The 23,299-nt window shown below is 43.1% G+C and overlaps 1 non-coding gene and 1 gene segment (V, D, J or C); both read left to right on the top strand.

Moving 5' to 3' along the window:
• The first annotated feature begins 1,058 nt into the window (after window positions 1-1,058).
• LOC144480706 (T cell receptor alpha variable 12-3-like) lies at window positions 1,059-16,802 on the top strand. The segment is given in 2 exon segments: window positions 1,059-1,149; window positions 16,441-16,802. Coding segments are annotated over 2 exon segments (453 nt in total).
• Window positions 16,803-19,681: 2,879 nt separating this feature from the next.
• On the top strand, window positions 19,682-19,755 carry trnan-guu (transfer RNA asparagine (anticodon GUU)). Its single transcript has one exon. It is a non-coding gene; the product is annotated as a tRNA-Asn (tRNA).
• Window positions 19,756-23,299: the final 3,544 nt, after the last annotated feature.

The following is a 23,299-nucleotide window of genomic DNA, read 5'->3' as shown; positions in this document are numbered from 1 at the left end:
TTTTGAATGGAGACTTTATTGAGTCAGTTCCGGCATGTTTTCATAACGGAAGCTGATTAAAATTTCACTCATCAACATTTAAACGGGCAGTGGATTTACTCGGTGTGATGGTGCGTTACAGTTCTATATCTACAATCAGAGCATCAATTTCTATCAGTTACTGAGAATGACAATAGGCTTGATAATATGTGCAGGACGAATATAATTTGTCTAATTTTATTTGAATTCGACATTGCTAAATCTATTCCTATCATTGTGTTCCCGCAATGCAGAATCAGGACATCAATTCTGAACCAACTCTCTGATATAGCATCTTACACAGTTCAAAATGATCAGCCCCACATCCTGAGACTGTGTCCCGTCCTTTAGATTCTCTGACCAGCGGAAACAATCTCCTTTCTTTCGTCTGACTCCAGAGAATAAACACCCAATTTACTCAGCCTTTCATCATAGGACAACTCCCTCATCTCAGGATCCAATCTTTCGAGCATTCCCTCGACAACTTCCAATGCAAGTCTATCAGTTCTCCATCGTGGGGATCAAAACTGCACAGAGTGTTGCAGCTGTGGTCTCAGGAGAACCAGGTTACAATTGTGGCAGACTTCTTGATTCTTGCATTTCATTTCCCTGATAATGAAAACCAAAATTCCCATTCACCACTTTGAGCATCAACACATAACTTTCTCAACTTTTTCAAGTAGGTCCTGTTCCTTCTACTTCTCTCTCTCCGTAACTAAATTTTCTTGCTCATTAATCTGTCTCCTCCCCACAACTTACTTCACCATCTAACTTGTTACCGGAATCTCAAACGTAACCTCAGACTCCAGCGAGAATTTGACTCGCGACTATTGGTTTACAAAAAAAAACTGTGCTGTAATGAAGGCAGCTACTTGCGAAGATCAGAAAGTTTACCATAAACTGTGGAGTGAGGAGCAGACTGAATTTTTGTTGGTTGATATTTGATAGGTGTGGAAATGTCTGAGAAGTAGAACAGGGAGATAAAAAAATCTGACTTGAGAGCGGCAGATTTGGACAGGTATCAGATCCTTGGGTGAACAATGTTTGGGCCATGTGATTTATCTTCTGAGCTTGTTGTTGTTGTTACATCTCTGACTTTTCCAAGTCTGACACAAGATATCCAGCTGGAAGGTGAGTCTTGTTTTGCCCTTCACAGACACAGACTGAAAGCAGAAAATGCTGATTACGCGCAGCAACGCAATTGATGCTTAATGACGAATGCAAATCATACTGAAATCGGAGCTATTCTGAAACTGAAGCATTGGAAGTGCTTGTTTCGGGTTTCGAAACAGAGATTTTCGCGTGTGAGGCGAATTTGATAACCACTACACTGCACATACACGATGACGGGTTTTGAACTCGCGGATCTACTTTGCTGGAGGAGGAACGAAGCTGGTTCCACAAGCCTATCAATTGCGCACAGTAATTCATATTTGCATTGCCTCTGCTCGTTCCTCCTGTCAAAATGAATAATGCTACATTCTACTGCATGAATTTTTAGTGATTACATGTTCGATTAATGACGTTAAAAGTAATGACGTTTCAAGTAAATTGTAGAGTAACTGATACATTGGACCTGCGGTTGGCTTAATATCTTAGAAACTAGTAATCATGTCCGAGTGATTAACGTGATCGAGTTAAAATCCATTGGGATTTCCCGCTTTTTATTATTCCTGCTTTTAATTGTATGTCTACAGAGTCAATTAAATCAAATCCATGCAAAAACTCGGGCGTGTTCCCATTTCCGTTAATTCACAGAAACATTCACGGATGCTGCAGCCGGAACTGGAACACCATCAGAACCATGTTAGTGTCAGCCTTGTTTTCATTGTGTTTGTCTCTCCTTAGGCCCCTGTCTCTCAGGTGTGTGTATTTGCTTCGTTTTCTCTGTGTCTCAGTGTGCTTCAGTTCCCGATGGAAACGAACAGCTTGTTACCGTCACAACATGATTCATACTCGTTCAAAAGTTGAATCTTGAAATGTTACAGAGAAAAGAGCAGAATGAAAGATGTAAGAGGAGTTTGTAATGTTTGAAAGAACTGCAGCTAAAAAGTAGAAGATTTGAGTGATGTTATTGATGGTTGAGAGGAACGCATTGTAACCTTGGGGATAAAAGCAAATTGCTGCGGATGCTGGAATCTGAAACCAAAAGGGGAAATGCTGGAAAATCTCAGCAGGTCTGGCAATATCTGTAAGGAGAGAAATGAGCTGACGCTTCGAGTCCAGATGGCCCTTTTCAAAGCTGACATTTCAAATTGAGCTTTGGAAAAGTGTCACCTGGACTCGAAACTTCAGCTCCTTTCTCATTCTGGCAGACCTGCTGGGATTTTCCAGCATTTTCTCTTTTGGTAACCTTGGGGATGCTGTTGGCCCGTTAATTGTAAACTTTGTAATCAGAACAAACTGAGACACCAGATTCGAACAACATTTGGGTATTAAGAGTCGGACAAGGGTTATCACAGCAGTAGCCTGGCTACCTTAGTCGGTTGCATGGCAGATGTAATTGCAGAGTCTTGGGTTCAAGTTCCACGTTAGGCGCCATTGTTTTTAAACTTTGCTGATTTCCTGGTTAAATTCCAGCTCTCCATTCCTCCGGCAGTGACACCACTCAAACTGAGGCTTTCTCCATCTCGCATTGTTCATCTCACAATTACAGATTTCTGAATAAAAACTATTTGCAATCAGTAGAAGTCAAATAGTTTAGTGTTTCATTCAGGGAGAAGTTTTTTAGAAGTCATTTAGCCCGAGATTTTTATCCAGAAATTAGTGATATTTCTGTCAGTGTAAACGGTTAAATCTGACCTAATACCACCCGGATTTTAGCTTGTATCACCATCTCCATCGTCAGCGCTTTGGAGCCCATCACTGCCTTTGACTATCTGTGTTTGATCTCAGCCTGTCACCCATGTAACATTTCCAACTCGGAAACAGTGATCCTGCTGCAGATGATTTACATTGCAATAAAAGCAGTAAATCCTGGAACTTTCAGCCAATCTGAGTGCTTCTGTGAAGAGCGAAACATTGTTTACATTTCTAGTCTATGTTCTTCCATTGGAATTGCATTGTGTCGCTGCACAACTCGATTGGCTCTGTTTATCAATCCACTGAAGCTGTCAGTGAAAACTGCCCCCCACTTCACTGGGAGTAAATGGAACACGTTTATCATTGCAGCCGAACAAATATTCCTTCATGGGATATTCCCTTCACACCTGATGGGGCAGAGGGAACCTCAGTTTAAAATATCCGTTAGTGCAGCAATCTCTCAGTTATTCCGGAATTTTAACCTATATTGTTGTGTTCAAGTCACAGTAATGCAATTTGGCCTAATGACATTCCAAAATCGTTACCAACAGAGTCACAGGAAATTAAACTATTTAATGTAACAGAATTAATGGCAGGATTAGTGGGAGTGGTTCAGTAATGCATTTCACCCAGACGGTGGCTTATAGAACTCACAGCCTGAACTGTGATGAGGCACAACTCTCCATTGGTTTTGAAAATAGAATACTTGGAAAAAAACTTGTGGTCCTGTAACCGACGGAGATGCAGAGAAACAGATACGATGTGGGATTAAACTGGAAGAAATTAGAGATTTAATGGTTTACAACGAATACAGAGTCAAGGAAAACAGAGCATGAGAGGAGGAAAGATCAAACGTCCTTACGGTAAAATGTAAGGCTGAAGTGATTGAATTACAACGGGAATGATTATTGTTTCCACTGACACAATATCCCAGATTTGGTTTCAAATTTGGCGCAAAATTGGAAGAATCCTTCTCGCTGAATAAAGCACTAAACTCGTCGACTTCCAGGGAAACAGAGACAGCTTTAAAGCAGAAAGCAATAAATGTGATGTGAACAAAGTGGGATGGAGAAAGTCTCAGTTTGAACGTTGACACTGCCGGGGGAAAGTGGAGCTGGAGTTCACCCAGGAAAGCAGCAAAGTTTAAAAGTAATGACACCTAACTGGGGCTCAAACCCTGAAATTAAAGCTTCATGTTTTACCGACTGAGCTAGACAGGAACACGGAAGAAGCGGCACTCCATATCCTAAAATATGTGAAGACTAACCTTTTTTTTGTCCATTTGTTGTCTCAGTTTATTCTGATTGCAAAGTTTACAATTAATCGACCGACAGAATCCCCGAGGTTTCAATGTATTCCTCTCAATCATCAATAATTTCATTCACATCCTCCACTTCTTAGTTTCATCTCCATCCTAACATAGCAAACTCCTCTTACATGTTTCGCCTTAATATTTTTGTTCCAAGTCTCCCGGCTAGGTGAAATCAACGTTTCGGTATGGACACTGTAAAACTGTCTCCCAGTTTCAGAATTTTTAATCAGATTACTTCTGGTTATTCTGAACTATAGAAAGAACAGACTCATCCCACTGAATATCTCCTCCCTGGACAACCGCCTCATCACAGAAATCAATCCAGGGAATTTAGCTCACACAGACACAGCAGAAAAAAAGAGCAAAAAAATGAACAGTGATAGATGCACAGACAGAGAGACTGAGGGGAGAAAAGAATGGGACAGTTATAGAGACAAAGTGAGACAGACAGTGACAGAGATTGGGATGGACACACAACCCACGAATGAATCATAATAAACACACAGCCAGCTGTCCGAATTACAAGCATAGAGTCATGGAGGTTTACAGCATGGAAACAGGCCCTTCGCCCCACATTGTCCATGCCGCCACTTTTTTAAACACTAAACTTGTCCCAATTGCCTGTGTTGGGCCCATATCCCTCTATAACCATCTTACCCATTTAACTGTCTAAACACTTTTTAAAAGACAAACCTGTACCCGCCTCTCCTACTACATCTGGCAGCTTATTCCAGACACTCACCATCCTCCATGTGAAAAGATTGACCATCTGGGCACTTTGTATCTCTCCCCTCTCACCTTAAACCTATGCCCTCCAGTTTTAGACTCCCCTACCTTTGAGAAAAATATTGACTATCTAGCTGATCTATTCCCCTCATTATTTTATAGACCTCTATAAGATCACCCTCAGTCTTCCATGCTCCAGAGAAAAAAGTCCAAGTCTATCCATCCTCTCCTTATAACTCAAAATATCAGTCCCGGCATCATCCTAGTAAATCTTTTCTGCATTCCTTCTAGTTTAATAATATCCTTTCGAGAATAGGGTGGCCAGAGCTGTACACAGTATTCCAAGTGTGGCCTTACCAATGTCTTGTACAACTTCAACAAGACATCCCAACTCCTCTATTCAATGTTCTGGCCAATGAAACCAAGCATGCTGAATGCCTTCTCCGCCACCGTCCACCTGTGACTAAACTTTGAAGGAGCGATGAACTGTACCCCAAGATATCTTTTTTTCTAAAACTCTCACCAACGCCCGACCATTAATTGAGCAAGTCCTGTCCTGGTTCGATCTACCAAAATGCATCACCTCGCATTCATCTAAACTAAACTCCATTTGCCATTCGTCAGCCCACTAGCCCAATTGATCAAGATCCCGCTGCAATTCTCGATAACCTTCTTCACTGTGCATAATGCCTCCAATCTTGGTGTCATCTGCAAACTTACTAACCATGCCTGCTAAATTCTCATCAAAATCATTAAAATAAATGACAAATAACAGTGGAACCAGGACCGACCCTGAGGCACACCGCTGGTGACAGGCCTCCAATTTGAAAGCAACTCTCTACAACCACCCTCTGTCTCCTATCATCAAGCCAATTTTACATCCATTTGGCTACCTCACGCGGAATACCGTAAGATTAAACTTATGCAACAACCTGCCATGCGGTATCTTGTCAAATGCCTCCTAATGTCCATGCAGACAACATCAATTACACTGCCCTCATCGGCCTTCTTGGTTACCCTTTCAAAAAACTCAATCAAATTTGTGAGACATGATTTTCCACTCACAGAACCATGCTGATCAGTCCTTGCCTCTCTCAATGCCTCCAGATCCTGTTTCTCAGACTACCTTCGAACAACGTCCCCACTACAGATGTGAGGCTCAGCAGCCTGTAGCTCCCAGGCTTCTCCCTGCAACCCTTTTTAAACAAAAGCACGGCATTTCCCACCCTCCAGTCTTCAGGCAGATCACCTGTGGCTTTCGATGATTCAGATATCTCTGCAAGGGGACCCGCAATTTCCCCGAGTCTCCCATAACGTGGGAGGTCGTCTGAAGCATAGAAGCATAGAAAAACAGCTCAGAAACAGGCCTTTTGGCCCTTCTTGTCTGTGCCGAACCATTTTATGCCTAGTCCCACTGACCTGCACTTGGACCATATCCCTCCACACCCATCTCATCCATGAACCCGTCCAAGTTTTTCTTAAATGTTAAAAGTGACCCCGCATTTACCACTTTATCCGGCAGCTCATTCCACACTCCCACCATTCTCTGCGTGAAGAAGCCCCCGCTAATATTCCCTTTAAACTTTTCTCCTTTCACCCTTCAACCATGCCCTCTGGTTTTTTTCTCCCCTAGCCTCAGCGGAAAAAGCCTGCTTGCATTCACTCTATCTATACCCATCAAAATCTTATACACCTCTATCAAATCTCCCCTCAATCTTCTACGCTCCAGGGAATAAAGTCCCAACCTATTCAATCTCTCTCTGTAACTCAGCTTCTCAAGTCCCGGCAACATTCTTGTGAACCTTCCCTGCACTCTTTCAATCGTATTTACATCCTTCCTGTAACTAGGTGACCAAAACTATACACAATATTCCAAATTCGGCCTCACCAATGCCTTATATAACCTTACCATAACACTCCAACTTTTATACTCGATACTCCGATTTATAAAGGCCAATGTACCAAAGGCACTCTTTACGACCCTATCCACCTGTGACGTCGCTTTTAGGGAATTCTGTACCTGTATTCCCAGATCCCTCTGTTCAACTGCACTCTTCAGAGTCCTACCATTTACCCTGTACGTTCTTCTTTGGTTTGTCCTTCCAAAGTGCAATATCTCACACTTGTCTGCGTTAAATTCCGTTTGCCATTTTCAGCCCATTTTTCTGGTTGGTCCAAATCCCTCTGCAAGCTTTGAAAACCTTCCTCACTGTCCACTACACCTCCAATCTTTGTATCATCAGCAAACTTGCTGATCCAATTTACCACATTATCATCCAGATCATTGATATAGATGACAAACAACAATGGACCCAACACCGATCCGTGCGGCACACCACTAGTCACAGGCCTCCACTCAGAGAAGCAATCCTCCACAACCACTCTCTGGCTTCTTCCATTGAGCCAGTGTCTTATCCAATTTACTACCTCCCCATGTATACCCAGCGACTGAACCTTCCTAACTAACCTCCGATGAGGGACCTTGTCAAAGGTCTTGCTGAAATCCAGGTAGACAACATCCACCGCCTTCCCTTCATCCACTTTCCTGGTAACCTCCTCGACAAGCTCTAATAGATTGGTCAAACATGACCTACCACGCACAAAGCCATGTTGACTCTCCCTAATAAGTCCCTGTCTATCCAAATATTTGTAGATCCTATCCCTTATCACACCTTCCAATAACTTGCCCACCACCGACGTCAAACTTACTGGCCGATAATTTCCGGGATTTCTTTTGGAACCTTTTTTAAACAACGGAACAACATGAGCCATCCTCCAATCATCCGGCACCTCCCCCGTGAATACTGACATTTTAAATATGTCTGCCAGGGCCCCTGCAAGTTCAACACTAGCTTCCCTCAAGGTCCGTGGGAATACCCTGTCCGGTCCTGGGGATTTATCCACTCTGATTTGCCTCAAGACAGCAAGCACCTCCTCCCCTTTAATCTGTAATGGTTCCGTGTCCTCCCTACCAGTTTGACCTATTTCCGTGGACTCCTTGCCGGTTTCCTCAGTAAATACGGATGCAAAAAACCCATTTAGTATCTCCCCTATCTCTTGTGGTTCCATACACAGTCTACCACTCTGGTCTTCAAGAGGACCAATTTTATCCCTCATTATCCTTTTGCTCCTAACATACCTATAGAAGCTCTTTGGATTTTCCTTCACTCTGTCTGCCAAAGCAACCTCATGTCTTCTTTTTGCCCTCCTGATTTCCCTCTTAAGTAGCTTCTTGCACTTTTTATACTCCTCGAGCGTCTGATCTGTTCCTTGCTGCCTGTACATTTCATACAACTCTCTCTTCCTCTTAATCAGTGTTACAATCTCCCTCGAGAACCAAGGTTCCTTATTCCTATTTACTTTGCCTTTAATCCTGACAGGAACATACAAACTCTGCACTCTCAAAATTTCTCCTTTGAAGGCCTCCCACTTTCCATTTACATCCTTACCAGAGAACAGCCTGTGCCAATCCACACTTCCCAGATCCCTTCTCATTTCATCAAATTTGGCCTTTTTCCAGTTCAGAACTTCAACCCGAGGACCAGGTCTATCCTTCTCCACGATCAGGTTGAAACTAATGGCATTATGATCACTGGATCCAAAGTGTTCCCTCACACTCACATCCATCACCTGCCCTAACTCATTTCCCAATAGGAGATCCAATATCGCATCCTCTCTAGTTGGCACCTCTATATACTGATGTAGAAAATTCTCCTGAACACATTTTACAAACTCTACCCCGTCTAAACCTTTAACAGTATGCGAGTCCCAATCTATATGTGGAAAATTAAAATCTCCTACTATCACAACTTTGTGTTTCTTGCAGTTGTCTGCTATCTCTCCGCTGATTTGCTCCTCCAATTCTCGCTGACTATTGGGTGGTCTATAATACAAGCCCATTGATGTGGTCATACCTTTCCTGTTTCTCAGCTCCACCCATAGGGCCTCTGTCGAAGGAATGAGGTCCTCTCAATTCGTGTCTGCAAGCAGAGTCAGCCATTGAAAATGTTTTGATTTACTTGTGAGCCTGCTATGGCGTTAGAATGTGTTCAGGTTCTCAACCCAAAGCCCATATGAAGCAATCCCGCCGTGTACACGGAAAATAAATTTACAGAACCAGTACCTTGTCCAATTCAAAACAGCAGAAATTGATTTGAACCCGGGACCTCTCGCAAGCTTGCGAATTTCAACACCCAAAGCGAGAATCATACCCCTAGACCAACGAGCCTTCGTTGCAAATATTTGCCAAATAATTATATTTTCATTGTCATCCAAAATTGATCATACATCTGCAGTGAAAGTTGAAAATGCTGGAATCGCTCAGAAAGTCAGAGAGTGTGTGTGCACAGAGAAACAAAGCTCATCTTTCACCTCTATACCCTTTAACTGACACTGGGGATGCTTAAAAATGTAGAACGTTTCGAGCAAATGAGATGCAGGAGGGAGGAAACATAACATCCTGTCGGGTGGAAGTCAGGAGAGGTGAGATGAGGGAAACAAAGAAACACAAAGCGATTAACCACAGAATTAGGCCGTTCCGAAGTTCTTTCCAGGACACACATGTGCTGTGGATAAAGGGGAACCGGTGAATGTAATGTACATAGATTACACTGGATTGCTTGCCTTTATAGGACGGGGCATAGAGTTTAAAAGTTGGGGTCTGATGTTGCAGTTGTATAGAACGTTGGTTTGGCCGCATTTGGAATACTGCACCCAGTTCTGGTTGCCACACTACCGGAAGGACATAGAGGCTTCAGAGAGAGTGCAGAGGAGGTTTACCAGGATGCTGCCTGGTATGGAAGGGCTTAGTTATTCGGAGAGATTGGGTAAACTGGAGTTGTTCTCACTGGAAAGACGGAGGATGAGGGGTGACCGAATAGAGGTGTATAAAGTTATGAAAGGCATAGTTAGGGTGAACGGTGGGAAGCTTTTTCACAGGTCGGTGGTGACGTTCACGAGGGGTCATAGGTTCAAGGTGAGGGTGGGAGGTTTAACACGGATATCAGAAGGACGTATTTTACACAGAGGGAGGTGGGGGCCTGGAATGCGCTGCCGGGCAAGGTGGTGGAGGCGGACAAACTGGGAACGTTTAAGACTTATCTAGATAGCCACATGAACGGAGTGGGAATGGAGGGATACAAAAGAATGGTCTAGTTTGGACCAGAGAGCGGCGCGGGCTTGGAGGGCCGAAGGGCCTGTTCCTGTGCTGCATTGTTCTTTGTTCTTTGGAGCCACATTGAGTTTTGCAAGTTCCACTCAGTAATATGGAAACATAGGAATCAGGAGCTCAAAGAGGCAAATTCAGCCCTTCGAGCCTGCTCCGTCATTCAATCAGATCATGGCTGATCTTTCCCTGGTCTCAAGTCCACTTCCCCATTGTTTCCTTAAAAAGAGGTCAAGTCCACTTCCCCATCTGTTCCTCATTTCCCTTTCAACATTTTTTGAAAAAATCAGAAATATATCTATCTCCTTTTGAAACCATTCAATCTTTCAGAACCCACCGCGTTCTGGGGCAACGAATTCCAGACACTCGCCACTCTGCGAGAACACTCTCTGCGAGAAGTACGTCCTCCTCATTTCAGATTTAAATCCACCGCCTCTCAATCTATACCTGCGTCTTCTTGTTCTACATTGCCCCATTGAGGAATCATTTGGTCGACGTTTATTCCATTTGTTCCCTTTAGACTTTTGTACACCTCGATAACTTCAGCAACGTATGAGACTATTTCACCTCGCTGTCGACGTCATGTCCTGGCAAATACAGTAAGTGTTGTCATTCGCTGAAAGAACCAAGTGTGTCCCTCTAAACAGGATATTCTGAAGGAAATACTTGTCGCTGATGAAAATGATCTGAGATGAAAATAATAAGCAGAGAGATGTATTTTAAAGTTTATTTAGTCGTGTTACAAGTAGGCTTGCATTAACATTTCAGTGAAGTTGCTGTGAAAATCTGCTGGTCGCCACACTTGGCTGCCTGTTTAGGTAATTAGCAGAAGAATTAGCATAGCCAATCCAACTACCGTGCGCATCTTTGCACTCTGGGAAGAAACCAGAGCATTCGCAGGAAACCCACACAGAGACACGAAGAACGTGCAGACTCCACACAGACAATGATCCAAGCCAAGTATCGAACGCTTGTCTTTCGCACTGTGAGGTAACAGTACCAAACACTACACCACCGTCCCATAGGGTACGTCAGTTTAAAAATACAGTTCACCCGTTACCCTTGGAGTTAAGTGGTTTGTGTTCAGTACCCACCCCTCCCGCTCCCTCCCTGCTGTGTTAATTGCAGGTCAGAAAATGAAGATTTATTGCTCTCGTCCTAACCGTGAAAATAAATATCGGCTATTTCTTGGAAGAACAGAGAAATCTCAGTCTCGCTTCGTGTCCGTCCTTTTTGAAGTGAAGACCGTGATCAAATTCAACAGGAAGTTTTATTTTCATTTCGCAGGAGATTGGGAAACAGGCGAGGTTAAGGTAGTTTAAATCGTGTCGACCCTTCACTGCAGCTCATTTTGTCTCAGACTGGAGATGGATTCTATTTGTTACACAGTTCAGGATTACCAGATTCAGCGAAGGAGCAGATTCAAGCCTTCTGATGGCCTTTCCCAGCTCCGTTGCTTCTAATGTATTTCAGTAACAATAACAGTAAATAACACGCTTACCATGTTGTTTAGCGTGGCCGAGTGATCTACGGCGCTGGAAATAATACTCCAGTTTCTGCAAAAAAGTTTCTTCGAATCCCACAATTGACAGAATTGTTGTTTGCTTTGGCCCTTGCAGCTGAAGATAAACAGTTCAGACTGAATGTAGCAGTGTGGGCGGTGTCGTTCCTGGTAGGAAAAAAGAGGAGGAACAGTGCCAATGAAACAGTTGTTGGGGGAAAGGAAAATGTGTGGAAGGAGTGCAGTTGCTCCTATAGGGGGAACAAACGGAAACACCGGCTGAATGACTGGCTGCCGATATAAGCAACAGTATTGCAAACAGTGAGACTGTATTCCCGGCCCAGGGGTTAAGTTCTGGATAAAAGCAAATTACTGCGGATGCTGGAATCTCTGAAAGTGAGTCATCTGGATTCGAAGCTACAGCTCTTTTCTCTCCTTACAGATGCTACCTGACCTGCTGAGGTTTTCCAACATTTTCTCATTTGGTTCCAGGGACAAATGTGACGAATTTAGATTTTCCAAGTGAAGTTCAAATCCTGTCCTGTACGCTTCCCATCATTCCTCATTGTGACTATGTTTTTAGGGAAAGTCATTTGAATTAAAGCAATGGGTACGAAGATGATCATCTCATTACCAATGTGTCACGTCAGCTTCCCTGAGAGCATAATGATCAGGATTCGGCGCAGTGGCCCCACGTTCAATTCCCAGTCATGGAGTCAATCATCTTTTGTTCAATTCTTCATTTACTGAAAACACGACTCACAGCGCCTGTGAAGGGAGAAACAAGGTTAATCTTCCAGCTGGATGGGGTTATATCAGAGCTGGGAAAATCAAACGTGTAACTTTGACAATAAACTCTGAAGAAGAGTCAGATGATACACACGACGCACATGTCAAATCTTGCCACTTTCAAGTTGCATATTTTAACTTCCTTCCCCTGTGATTGAGGGAAGTGCAGTTGATCTAGTTTGTTTTGTTCGAGCAAAGCACTGAGAAGGTCCCACAGGGGAGGCTGATTGAGAATATAGGAGCACTTGGAATTCAGGAAACTGGGCGAGATGGATCCGAAAATGTCTTCATAATAGGACACATAGGGCAGTGGTAGAAGTCTGTTCGAATGAATGGAGGTTAGAGCAAAGTGGCCTACTATAGGTTTCAGTGCTGAGACGCTTTTTGTTTGTTACATGCATAAATAATATAGATGATAATTTGAGGGGAATTATAAGCAAGTTTGCAGCTGGTGCAAAGATTGTTGGCGTGGTTAATATTGAAGACGAAAACCCTATGTTCAAGGAAGGTCTCGATAGGTTGGTCAGATGGAACCAACAGTGGCAGATGGTGTATAAACCGGATAAGTGCGAGGTAATGCACTTTGGAAGAAATAATAACACAGGTGACTATTTAATGAATCGCAGGACATTAGGAAGCTCAGAGGAACATGTGGATTAGGAATACTTATAAACGGATCCCTGAAGGTGGCAGAGCAGTTGAATAGGATAGCTACGACGGCATAAGGGACACTTGTTTTTATCAGTCGTGGCATAGAATATAAGGGCAAGGAGTTAACGTTGGAGTTGTACAGCGCGGTGGTTAGGCCAGAGCTGGAATACTGTGCGCAGTTCTGGCCAGCTCACTGTAGGAAGGATGTGATTATACGAATAGGGGAACAGAGCAGATTCACCAAGATTTTTCCTGGGACGGAACATTTGAGCGAAAAGGGGGAAGTGGATAGGGTTGGATTATTTTCCTTTGAACAGAGAAGGCTGAGGGATTGCGGGGGCTGATTGTGGCGTATATGTTTGAGGTTCATGGACAGGGTGAAGGGAAAGCAGCTCTTCCCCTTTGTTGAGATGTTAATCACGAGGGGGCATAGTTTTAAGCTAAGGGGCTAGAGATTCAGCAAGTATTTTTTTTTCACGAAGAGGTTGGGGGAATATGCAGTACAGCGCCTGGGAAGGTATTATTGGAGGCCGGAAAAGTTATAAACTTTAAAAAGTATCTGGATGAACACTTGAAAAATCATAGCATTCAAGGATATGGGACACGTGCTAGAAAATGGGATTAGCGCGATGTTCGTGGCAGTTATTGTTGTTGTACACTCGATGGGCCAAACCGTCTCTACTGCGCTGTACGACTCTATGACTAAGCACAGTTCACAGTGAGGAGAAATGCAACATGTCCTCTGTCAGTGACCAACGCCTCTGCTGATAATCCGACCTATCAAGGAAACAAAAGGCACAACCAAACTGAGCAGAAACTGTGATAATGCGGGGATTGCGGGAAGGGATTCAAGCAACATAAAGTAAGAGACAAATGAATGGGGAAAGAAGTGCGAATGAAAATAAGACAGATTAATATATCAAATGTTGAACTCAATTTTGATTTCTCCTGGCTTTAACGTGTCCCCTTTTCATTTGGTAATAAAGTATTACATTTCTCTTTCAGTTCAGATGAAAGGTCACCTGATCATCTGTTTCTCTCTTCACAGAGCCAAGTCTGATCTGCTGGGGACATGAGATTCACAGTTTTACATTCCAGTCTGGTGTGGATTGATAATGAGAAGCTCCTTTAATTGAGAAAAATAAATGCATTTAGGATTCTGACTTGAAACAAAATAAGCTGCACCCGTGAGTGAGAGAAACATTTTCAGATTTGACGATGTCCGTCAAACCGAGTTTAAAGAGTTAGGACGTTGTATTTGCATATTTTCAATCCACCACAACTATTCCTGCATCGAGGGAATTTTACACTATTGAAACCAATATACTGGTAGCCATTCCAATTTCGGTTCAGTTGCAAACCGACCTCCTTGCACAGGTCCTGCCGTCTCCCAGAACAGTTCCAGAGCTCTGGAAGTCTGAAGGCCTCACTTCTGCACCTATTCTCCAGACGTGCACTCGTCTGAAGTAACCACCTATTTCTACACTCACTGGCACGTGGCACCGTGATTACGAACTTCTGTTTTTTATTTTTTATTTGATCTACTTCTTGACTCCCTGAACTCTGCTTGCAGAATTTCCTCGCTTGTTCTATTATTTAGTTGAAATCAATACTTACCACGGTTTCTGTAGCCATCTCCACCCCCTCCACCCTCCCCCACCCCCTCCACCTTCAGAAAAAGTTGCAGCCGTTTACTGACATTCTGACCCTGGCACTAGTGAGGCAGCAAACCATCCCAGAAATGTTAAGTCTTTTCTCCATAGGATTGAATCCCTCCCTCTATAGCAATGCCATTTTCCTCCTCACCTATTGTGCAGCAGACCCATGCATGTTGCCACGACGTTGACTTTCACTGCTTTCCCCGGCACATTCAGCCCCCCTCCCGCTCCACCGCGAAAGAATCAGTAGAGCAGTCCCCCCGCCCCCCTCCCCCACCTCCCCCCCCCCCCCCCACCCACCCTCCGCCGCGAAAGAAACAGTAGCCAAAACGTTAAAGCTGCCAGATGACCACAGGCCAGTCCTGAACTACCTTCCTTCCTCTACTCCGCCTCGTGGTCACCCATGGGCTTTCTGCCTTTTCAACCTTCACCTGCGGTTTGGTCACTTTCGGAACGTGTTATCGACGACTTGCTCAGCTATGGGGATGCCCCACATTGAATCTTCTCAGCCTCAGCTTCGAAATGTGGTTAGCCAGTTGCTACGTTTGGACACACTTCCTGAACACCTGGTCACCTAGTGACACCTGAAACTTGCACTGTTGCCATATCGAACATTCGTAGGTGCAAGCTCTCCTGCCATGACTACCCTTAAGCCCATCCCTCTAGCCCCCAACCGCTCCAGGCCCGCCTCCACCACCCGCCCAATCTCTCTCTCTCTCTCTCTCTCTCACACACACACACACACAAAGCCGCAACACCGCACCAATTGGCTGCCTGAACACGTCAGAAAAGTTAGCTGGCAATCGCAGTTTGCATGTTGTGTATGGGATTCATGGTCATGTGCTGGTAAATGCGGTAATAGGACGTATCAAATTGATTGAATGTGCATCGTACATTTCCATACAGTATAGAATTTGGACGTAATATTCAGCACAAACAAGCCTTCTGATCCTCATTGTGATTGCCGGCCCCGAACACTATCCGCCAACCTATTACATTTGCTCATGATCCTTCAAACGAGTGAGTATTTCGGGCGATTATCACCGTTTTATTTCGTTGATGTTTTTTCGATTTTCCTCTAATATTTATTCCCCTCATTGGGGAGGCCTGGCTCCTCGAGTTTTGCTCTTGGACCCATGAATGCCCCGAGTCCATTTAATGGAAAATCAAACTGAACTATCTCAGTCAGAACGGCCGGTCTGGGGGAGGGGTTTTGCTTCCCCGAGAAGGGCAGCCTTGGCTGATGAATGTACCCAGAAGAAAATTGCAACGTTAATCGTCTGGGGCCAGTTAGCTCAGGAAATAAATCTCTGAACATTCCCCCATTTTAATTTCACTCACGGAATGCAGTCCATCGCTAAATTTCAGTAGATTAGTGAATAAGAGCCCGCGTTATTATTTGTATATCTGTCTAAGTGTGTTTTTTCCGTGTGTGTGTGTGTGTGTGTGTGTGTGTATGTATGTGTGTCTGTCTGTCTGTCTGTCTGTGCATATGTTTTTGGCTGTGTGTCTGCGCGTGCCTGACTATGTGTGGATGTCTGTGTGTCTTTGTTTGTGTCCCTGCGTTTTGTGAGTTTCTGTGCGTGTCGGTGTGTAACTGCACCTGTTTTTGTCTGTAGGAGGGAACCTATGTGGCGAAAGAGAGAATATCTTTTTGTGATTGTATGTGACAGAAAGAGAGGGAGAGATAATGTGTGTAGTTTTGACTGTAAGAGTGTATGCGTTCGAGAGAGAGAAAAATTGTGCTCAAAACGTATTTCATTTTAAATCAAAAACACATCTAAGAGTTATGTTTGTCACATTCTGTTATTTTTTCCAGCGCAGAGCCAGCTGGATAAACTTTTCCAAAAGCCCACAGTAGTAGCAGTGAGTGAAGGGAGTCCCCTGATGTTGTCCTGTCACTACCCCACCACATACACAGCAGCTTACCTATATTGGTACGTACAGTACTCGGGACAGGGCCATCAGTACATGCTGGTCAGACATACTGCTGGTAATGAAGAGAACGCGCCTACATTTGGAAAGCGGTTTTCTGCTGTACAGGATAAAATGAACACAAACATCCTTTTGAACATCACAGACACTCAGATTTCTGACTCAGCCGTGTATTACTGCGCGGCGATGAAGCACCACGTTACATCGAGCCTTAACACTCGTACAAAAACTAACAGTTCCAGGTGATGTGTGACATTACACGCTCTTTCGGAGAATGTGCGCAGACGCGATGGGCCAATTGGCCACCATCTGCACTGCAGGGATCGCATGCATTCCATGGATCCCTAATTGTCCTGAAAGTAAATGGCTTGCTACTGGGTTCAGAGAGTAGTGAAGAGTCAATCTGGAGTCGCATGTCGGTCAGGTTAAGGAAAGATGGCGATGTCCTCGTCTGACGCCCTGAAGGACATTGCTGAGTAAATTAATTTTCCAAGTCAAACGATGAAAATTCACGATCACCATTATTGGTGTTAATTTTCAATCACAGACTGTGTTAATTTAACGTTTACCAGTTTCAAATGTTAGAATTGAATCAATTGGTGTGGAAGATTAACGTGGCCCTCTGACTAATGTGCGGAGTGACATTGTCACATGCCCACTGTCTCCTCGATAAGGGAAGTTATTTTCGAGACATTGCAACAGTGACTGCATTGCGAAAGTACCAGATTGGCTGTCACGTGCTTTAGGATAACTCGTGGTGCTCAAATGTATTTGTTTCCAGTTTCCAATTCTCCAAAATTGATAAACTTTTAATGATTTATCTGAGGAATTTGCTGCAGATAATGAACACTATAAAGCGCTAAAAGTTTTTCTTCGTCTCGAAAGCTGACGTCACACGAAGTGTTGGTGTTTCATATGCCCTGTTAAAACATTTCCCCTTCTCTGTTCTGATTTTGATTCGTCTACTTTATGTTTCAATTGCTTCAAATGGAATTAGATAATCTGATCATCAGAATGAACTTAGGAGCGGAAATCTGTGGTCTCAGTAGCATTTGCAGTAGCTGAATATTTTTCCATGAATCATCTTCAGTAGAGAATTACACATCCTTACACCTGGTCACTGTTTCTATCAGGAGTTACATGTAGATGGGAAACTTCCGTTAGAACCGGAAGTGCACATGTATCTGACTGAGGTAACTGGGACCGCAACTGCCAATCTCAGGTTATGGCAGCAGCGAGAAGCTCCACCTCCCGACCTCGCTTTAGAACCATAGAACCATAGAAAATTACAGCTCAGAAACAGGCCTTTTGGCCCTTCTTGTCTGTGCCGAACCATTTTATGCCTAGTCCCACTGACCTGCACTTGGACCATATCCCTCCACACCCCTCTCATCCATGAACCCGTCCAAGTTTTTCTTAAATGTTAAAAGTGACCCCGCATTTACCACTTTATCTGGCAGCTCATTCCACACTCCCACCACTCTCTGCGTGAAGAAGCCCCCCCTAATATTCCCTTTAAACTTTTCTCCTTTCACCCTTAACCCATGCCCTCGGGTTTTTTTCTCCCCTCGCCTCAGCAGAAAAAGCCTGCTTGCATTCACTCTATCTATACCCATCAAAATCTTATACACCTCTATCAAATCTCCCCTCAATCTTCTACGCTCAAGGGAATAACGTCCCAACCTATTCAATCTCTCTCTGTAACTCAGCTTCTCAAGTCCCGGCAACATCCTTGTGAACCTTCTCTGCACTCTTTCAATCTTATTTACATCCTTCCTGTAACTAGGTGACCAAAACTGTACACAATACTCCAAATTCGGCCTCACCAATGCCTTATATAACCTTACCATAACACTCCAACTTTTATACTCGATACTCCGATTTATAAAGGCCAATGTACCAAAGGCACTCTTTACGACCCTATCCACCTGTGACGTCACTTTTAGGGAATTCTGTACCTGTATTCCCAGATCCCTCTGTTCAACTGCACTCTTCAGAGTCCTACCATCCTACGTTCTTCTTTGGTTTGTCCTTCCAAAGTGCAATATCTCACACTTGTCTGCGTTAAATTCCATTTGCCATTTTTCAGCCCATTTTTCTAGTTGGTCCAAATAATTTATAATAACGTTAGCGGTTAAACTGACAACGGTGCACTTTTTTTTCCTCAAGGAATCTTCATTCCCGTAAAGGTGACAGAGTGAGCATTTCATTCATTGGAAGACTGATTTTGCAAGTTATGTTCACAGCGAGGACGTAAGGTAAAAAAAAAACTCTGCTGGACAATTGCTAACTGAAAGTTTAGCAGAATTGTCCATAAGTCAAACTAGAAACTTATAAATCCCTTTGAATGTGTGTAATATTAATCCCGGATTCTAAAAATCCTGCATGAACTAAACATTGATGAAAGATCCGTTATTTATAATATATTCCCTGCAAGTTATCAATGTGTGTCATATTCTGTGTTCGCTATGACGTACATACGACGTCAGTGAACTTCAATATATTGCTGTTAAACAAAAGGAATTCGAGTTTTCAGCAGTGTCAGCGATTACTGTGCGTTCACACACACTCAGTGTGTGAATTGCGGCATTGTGCATTGATGTCATTGAATGGTAAATGTTACTTCCTTCTGAATATCATTATCCCGTTTGAAATTTCAATCTTTGCAGTTTGTGCATTTGGATCAGTTACTGTCCGATTGTCAGGAGACTGGTGGCTGTACCCTACGCCAAACACAGAATGTCATGACATATGAGCGGGAACAGGAGACACCGAGCCTCAATACTGGTAGAACCAGCGGTGACATATTGTCAGTGTCTGCAGGTTTCTAAGTAAATAGGCGTAAAGACAAACAGCAATGTGGTTATTCGGTATCTGTGCAATGTTTGAAGCGTTTATTACAGGTAATTAATTTGAGTGCAATTTTGAACTAAACGTGAACAGTACTTGGGGTAAAACGTGAACACTGTGGGGTAAAATAGTAAAATCTACATGTTTAGATTTGTAAACGATACCATCATTTGGTCTTTCTGTGTCAGGTTTCGTGAAAATTGCATTGGCGTCGAATTTGCAGCCAACACGCTGCCACCCTGATTAAGGATGCCATGTTGGTGCCCATTGTGTCAGTCTCTGTGGCGCAATTGGTTAGCGCGTTCGGCTGTTAACCGAAAGATTGGTGGTTCGAATCCATCCAGGGTCGGTGATTTCACCTTTTTTTCTCTCCATCTGCTTTCATTGTCTCTTCGGTTTTGAGTGTCACTGAGTCCTTGGGCAACACTAAAAAAAGCTTATCGTGTGTTTCTGCCTCTGCTGTTAGCCGACGTTAATTTATTGAACATTTATCTCTAACATATTATTTGTAACAATTTATATATTTCAAATATTATTAAACTCAATAACTGAACTCGAAACTTTAACCCATGTTTGATCTTGGGTTGCCATTATCCTGCACACTCCCCTTCTTTCTCAGATAGATCAGGAATTTGTCTGTCCCAACCTGAAATGTGTTCAACGAGGGAAATACACAGCAAGTCGGCAATAATCAGTGGAATGAGGACTGAGCTAAACTTTCACCAGAATGCTGTTTTTATAATTGCAACGTCCTGAGATTGAGAGCAGATAATTCACATTTGAGTTTCTTTGAGAGAAGAATGCCTGCCGTGTTTTATATAAGTTTCACAGGATCAGCAATGATGAGATTGGTGTGTTTTGGAAATTGAAAGTTACGCGTGAACAGCTTGTGGGACTATTTCATTTATCATTGCCGTCTTGCGGTGTGTTTTATGTTCTGACAAAACCTTTATTTATAATACACGCATCAGATGGTGGAAATTCTCAGCAGGTTTGGCAGAATCTGTGGACACGCATCAAATTTTAAACACTTCCATATGTCACCTGTGTTCCTGAAGGATACTGACTATAGTGTTCAAAAAAACTGACAAAACCTTTTCAAAGCAGCTGTCACATCGCTAAGTGTTATTAAATATTAAGGCATCACATTATTTCACAGCCATGCGGCACTTACACTTGCCCAATACTTGAATAATATTCGGCAACTGCAGTCATGGAGACAGAGATAAAATTCGGGGCAAATGTTACTTTCTGAATCTTATGTTAGATCAATGACTCTGCCACATGGGTAAGGTATTCAACAGAATTAAAATTCTACAAAACAAGTATTTACATTGCAATCTGATATTCTCGGCTGGTCACATTGGTCATGATGTGGAGATGCCGTCGTTGGACTGGGGTAAACACAGTAAGAAGTTTAACAACACCAGGTTAAAGTCCAACAGGTTTATTTGGTAGCAAAAGCCACACAAGCTTTCGGAGCTCCAAGCCCCTTCTTCAGGTGAGTGGGAATTATGTTCACAAACAGGGCATATAAGGAGACAAACTCAATTTACATGAATAATGGTTGGAATAGATTCCTGGACCTGCAGAGTTTCACTGGCTGTCTTGTCTGGAGACAATACACATCTTTTTAGCCTGTCTTGATGCTCTCTCTACTCACGTTGTTTTGTTTCTTAAAGACTTGATACATTGGTCATGAGCAGAGTTCCTGGATTGGAGGAGTTAACATGTTCATTTCATATACGATGGGCTCCTCGATTCAAAATAAGGTGGAAACATAATCAAAATTAATATTTTAAAAAAAATTTCCCTGATTCTAGGTCGGTGTTGCATATGAACTGGATTGGAGCAGACAAAATGTTAATTTGTTCTTCACCATTTATTTAAAAAATGCCCTCAGCAAAGTCGCCACTGACATACTGTTGCTTTTCTACTTCGACTGTCACACTCACGGTGCAGTTGATGTAGGCTAGATGGATTTGCCATGGCAAGTGAGTGATGTTACGGTTATACGGTGACAAAAAGTGCCTCAGTAAGGTACTCTGGGCTAATATTCTCTGGATGATGTTTCAGCTATTTTTGAATGAGGTACGGAGACATTTTTTCACTCAAAGGCTTGTGAATCTTTGGAATTCTTTGATTTATTATCACATGTATTAGCATACAGTGAAAAGTATTGTTTCTTACGTGCTTCACAGAGAAAGCATACCGTTCATAGAGAAGGAAATGAGAGAGTGCAGAATGTAGTATTCCAATCAAAGCTAGATTGTAAGAAATTGATTTAAAGCATTGTTGGAGACTTTAAAATAGTTAGAATGAAGTTTTAGAAGCATAGAACGAGAGTGAAAGATAGAATTAGAAGGTATGCAGGGCACAGCTTGCAAGAGGTAGCCTCGCTCGGGCGCCATCCTGCATCAATTCTGTAGCCGCACAGAGGTCTGTGGATCTTCAGTTGATGAAGACGTTGAAGGTTGAGGTGGAGAGCTGTTGGAATCTAATTGAATGAAGGGCAATCGGGATAAACTGGGAAATTGGAGTTGAGGCTATGGATCTGCCTTTATTCAATCGTGGAGGAGGCACAATGGAACATGTGACCCAATTCTACTCCATTGACTCTATTCATTGGCAACACCAGATACGGCATCAATAGGTTCTGCTGGTAGAGTTCAGGGCAGTAATGGTGTGGAGTTGCCGGCGTTGGACTAGGGTAAGCACAGTAAGTAGTCTCACAACACCAGGTTAAAATCCAACATGTTTATTTGGTAGCACAAGCTTTCCTGTTGGACTTTAACCTGGTGCCGTGAGACTACTTACAGAACAGTAATATTAGTTGAAGCGTGTGTTCGAATCTCACCACTGCTATATGTCCAGTTAATTAACTTTGCGAAATACCTTTGTTATCACACGAATTCCATGCAACTCAAATGCAAATTATTGTTGGCAATTGTTGGAACCAGTTTCCTTGAATCATTGCATCGCAATGTTTCTGTGGTGTAGTGGTTGTCACATTGGCCTTATACGCGAAAGGTCCCCCGTTTGATTCCGGCAGAAATACTTTCATCATAAAGAGAAAAGGTTGCAAGATCTAAACAAACCTGACAGCATCTGTGGAGAGAGAATAGACCCAACGTTTTAAGTCTGGATGACCCTTCGTCAGAGCTCCGGACTCGAAATGTTGGCTCTATTCTCTCTCTACAGAGGCTGTCAGACCTGCTGAGATTTTCCAGCATTTTTTTATTTTTGTTCAGGTTCCAGCATCCGCAGTATTTTGCCTTCACAGAAACATTTCCAAATGCTTTTAATTTCAGAGGATTCGAGTATTGGAATTAGTTGCGCGTTTGTCACGAAGAAATGAAACGACCTACTGAGTGTTCCCAGTATTTTCTGATTGCAAAGTCAGGAATCACTCAGTGAAAGGAACAAAAGGAATTTCTGTGATAGATCAGAAGGTAGGATGAATTTCATGACACCAGGAATGGTGGGCAAGGCAACATTGAGCCAGTGATAGTACGGCCTGGGTGGTCTAGTGGTTCACAGTCAATGTTTCCACCGCTATGGCCCGGAATTAATGACAAACTGTTAACTAAACAGAGCACTTTGCTCAGCACGTACTGAATTTCTGGAGTTGAAAGTATCTGAAAATAAAGGAAGAAGACATAATTTACTTCAGTTGGTTACATGATGTTGGAATGACTGTGTGACAATGTCAGTAACGAAAGTGACCTGAAACGGAGCAGTGAAGACAGAGATGGTTATCAACGAATTTCAAATCTCTGATATCTGCTTTCCTGGCGTCCCGTGGTTAGGACTCGGCGCCATGTTCCGCGTTGGACTGCCAGGCAAGTAGTGAATAACTTCTTATTTAACTCTTCAGTAAACGAATTGTCCAA

Source organism: Mustelus asterias, chromosome 30 (assembly GCF_964213995.1).
Source record: "Mustelus asterias chromosome 30, sMusAst1.hap1.1, whole genome shotgun sequence".
NCBI classification, from domain to species: domain Eukaryota; kingdom Metazoa; phylum Chordata; class Chondrichthyes; order Carcharhiniformes; family Triakidae; genus Mustelus; species Mustelus asterias.
The sequence above is the reverse complement of the archived record's forward strand: the minus strand, read 5'-3'. Positions and strand labels throughout refer to the sequence as shown.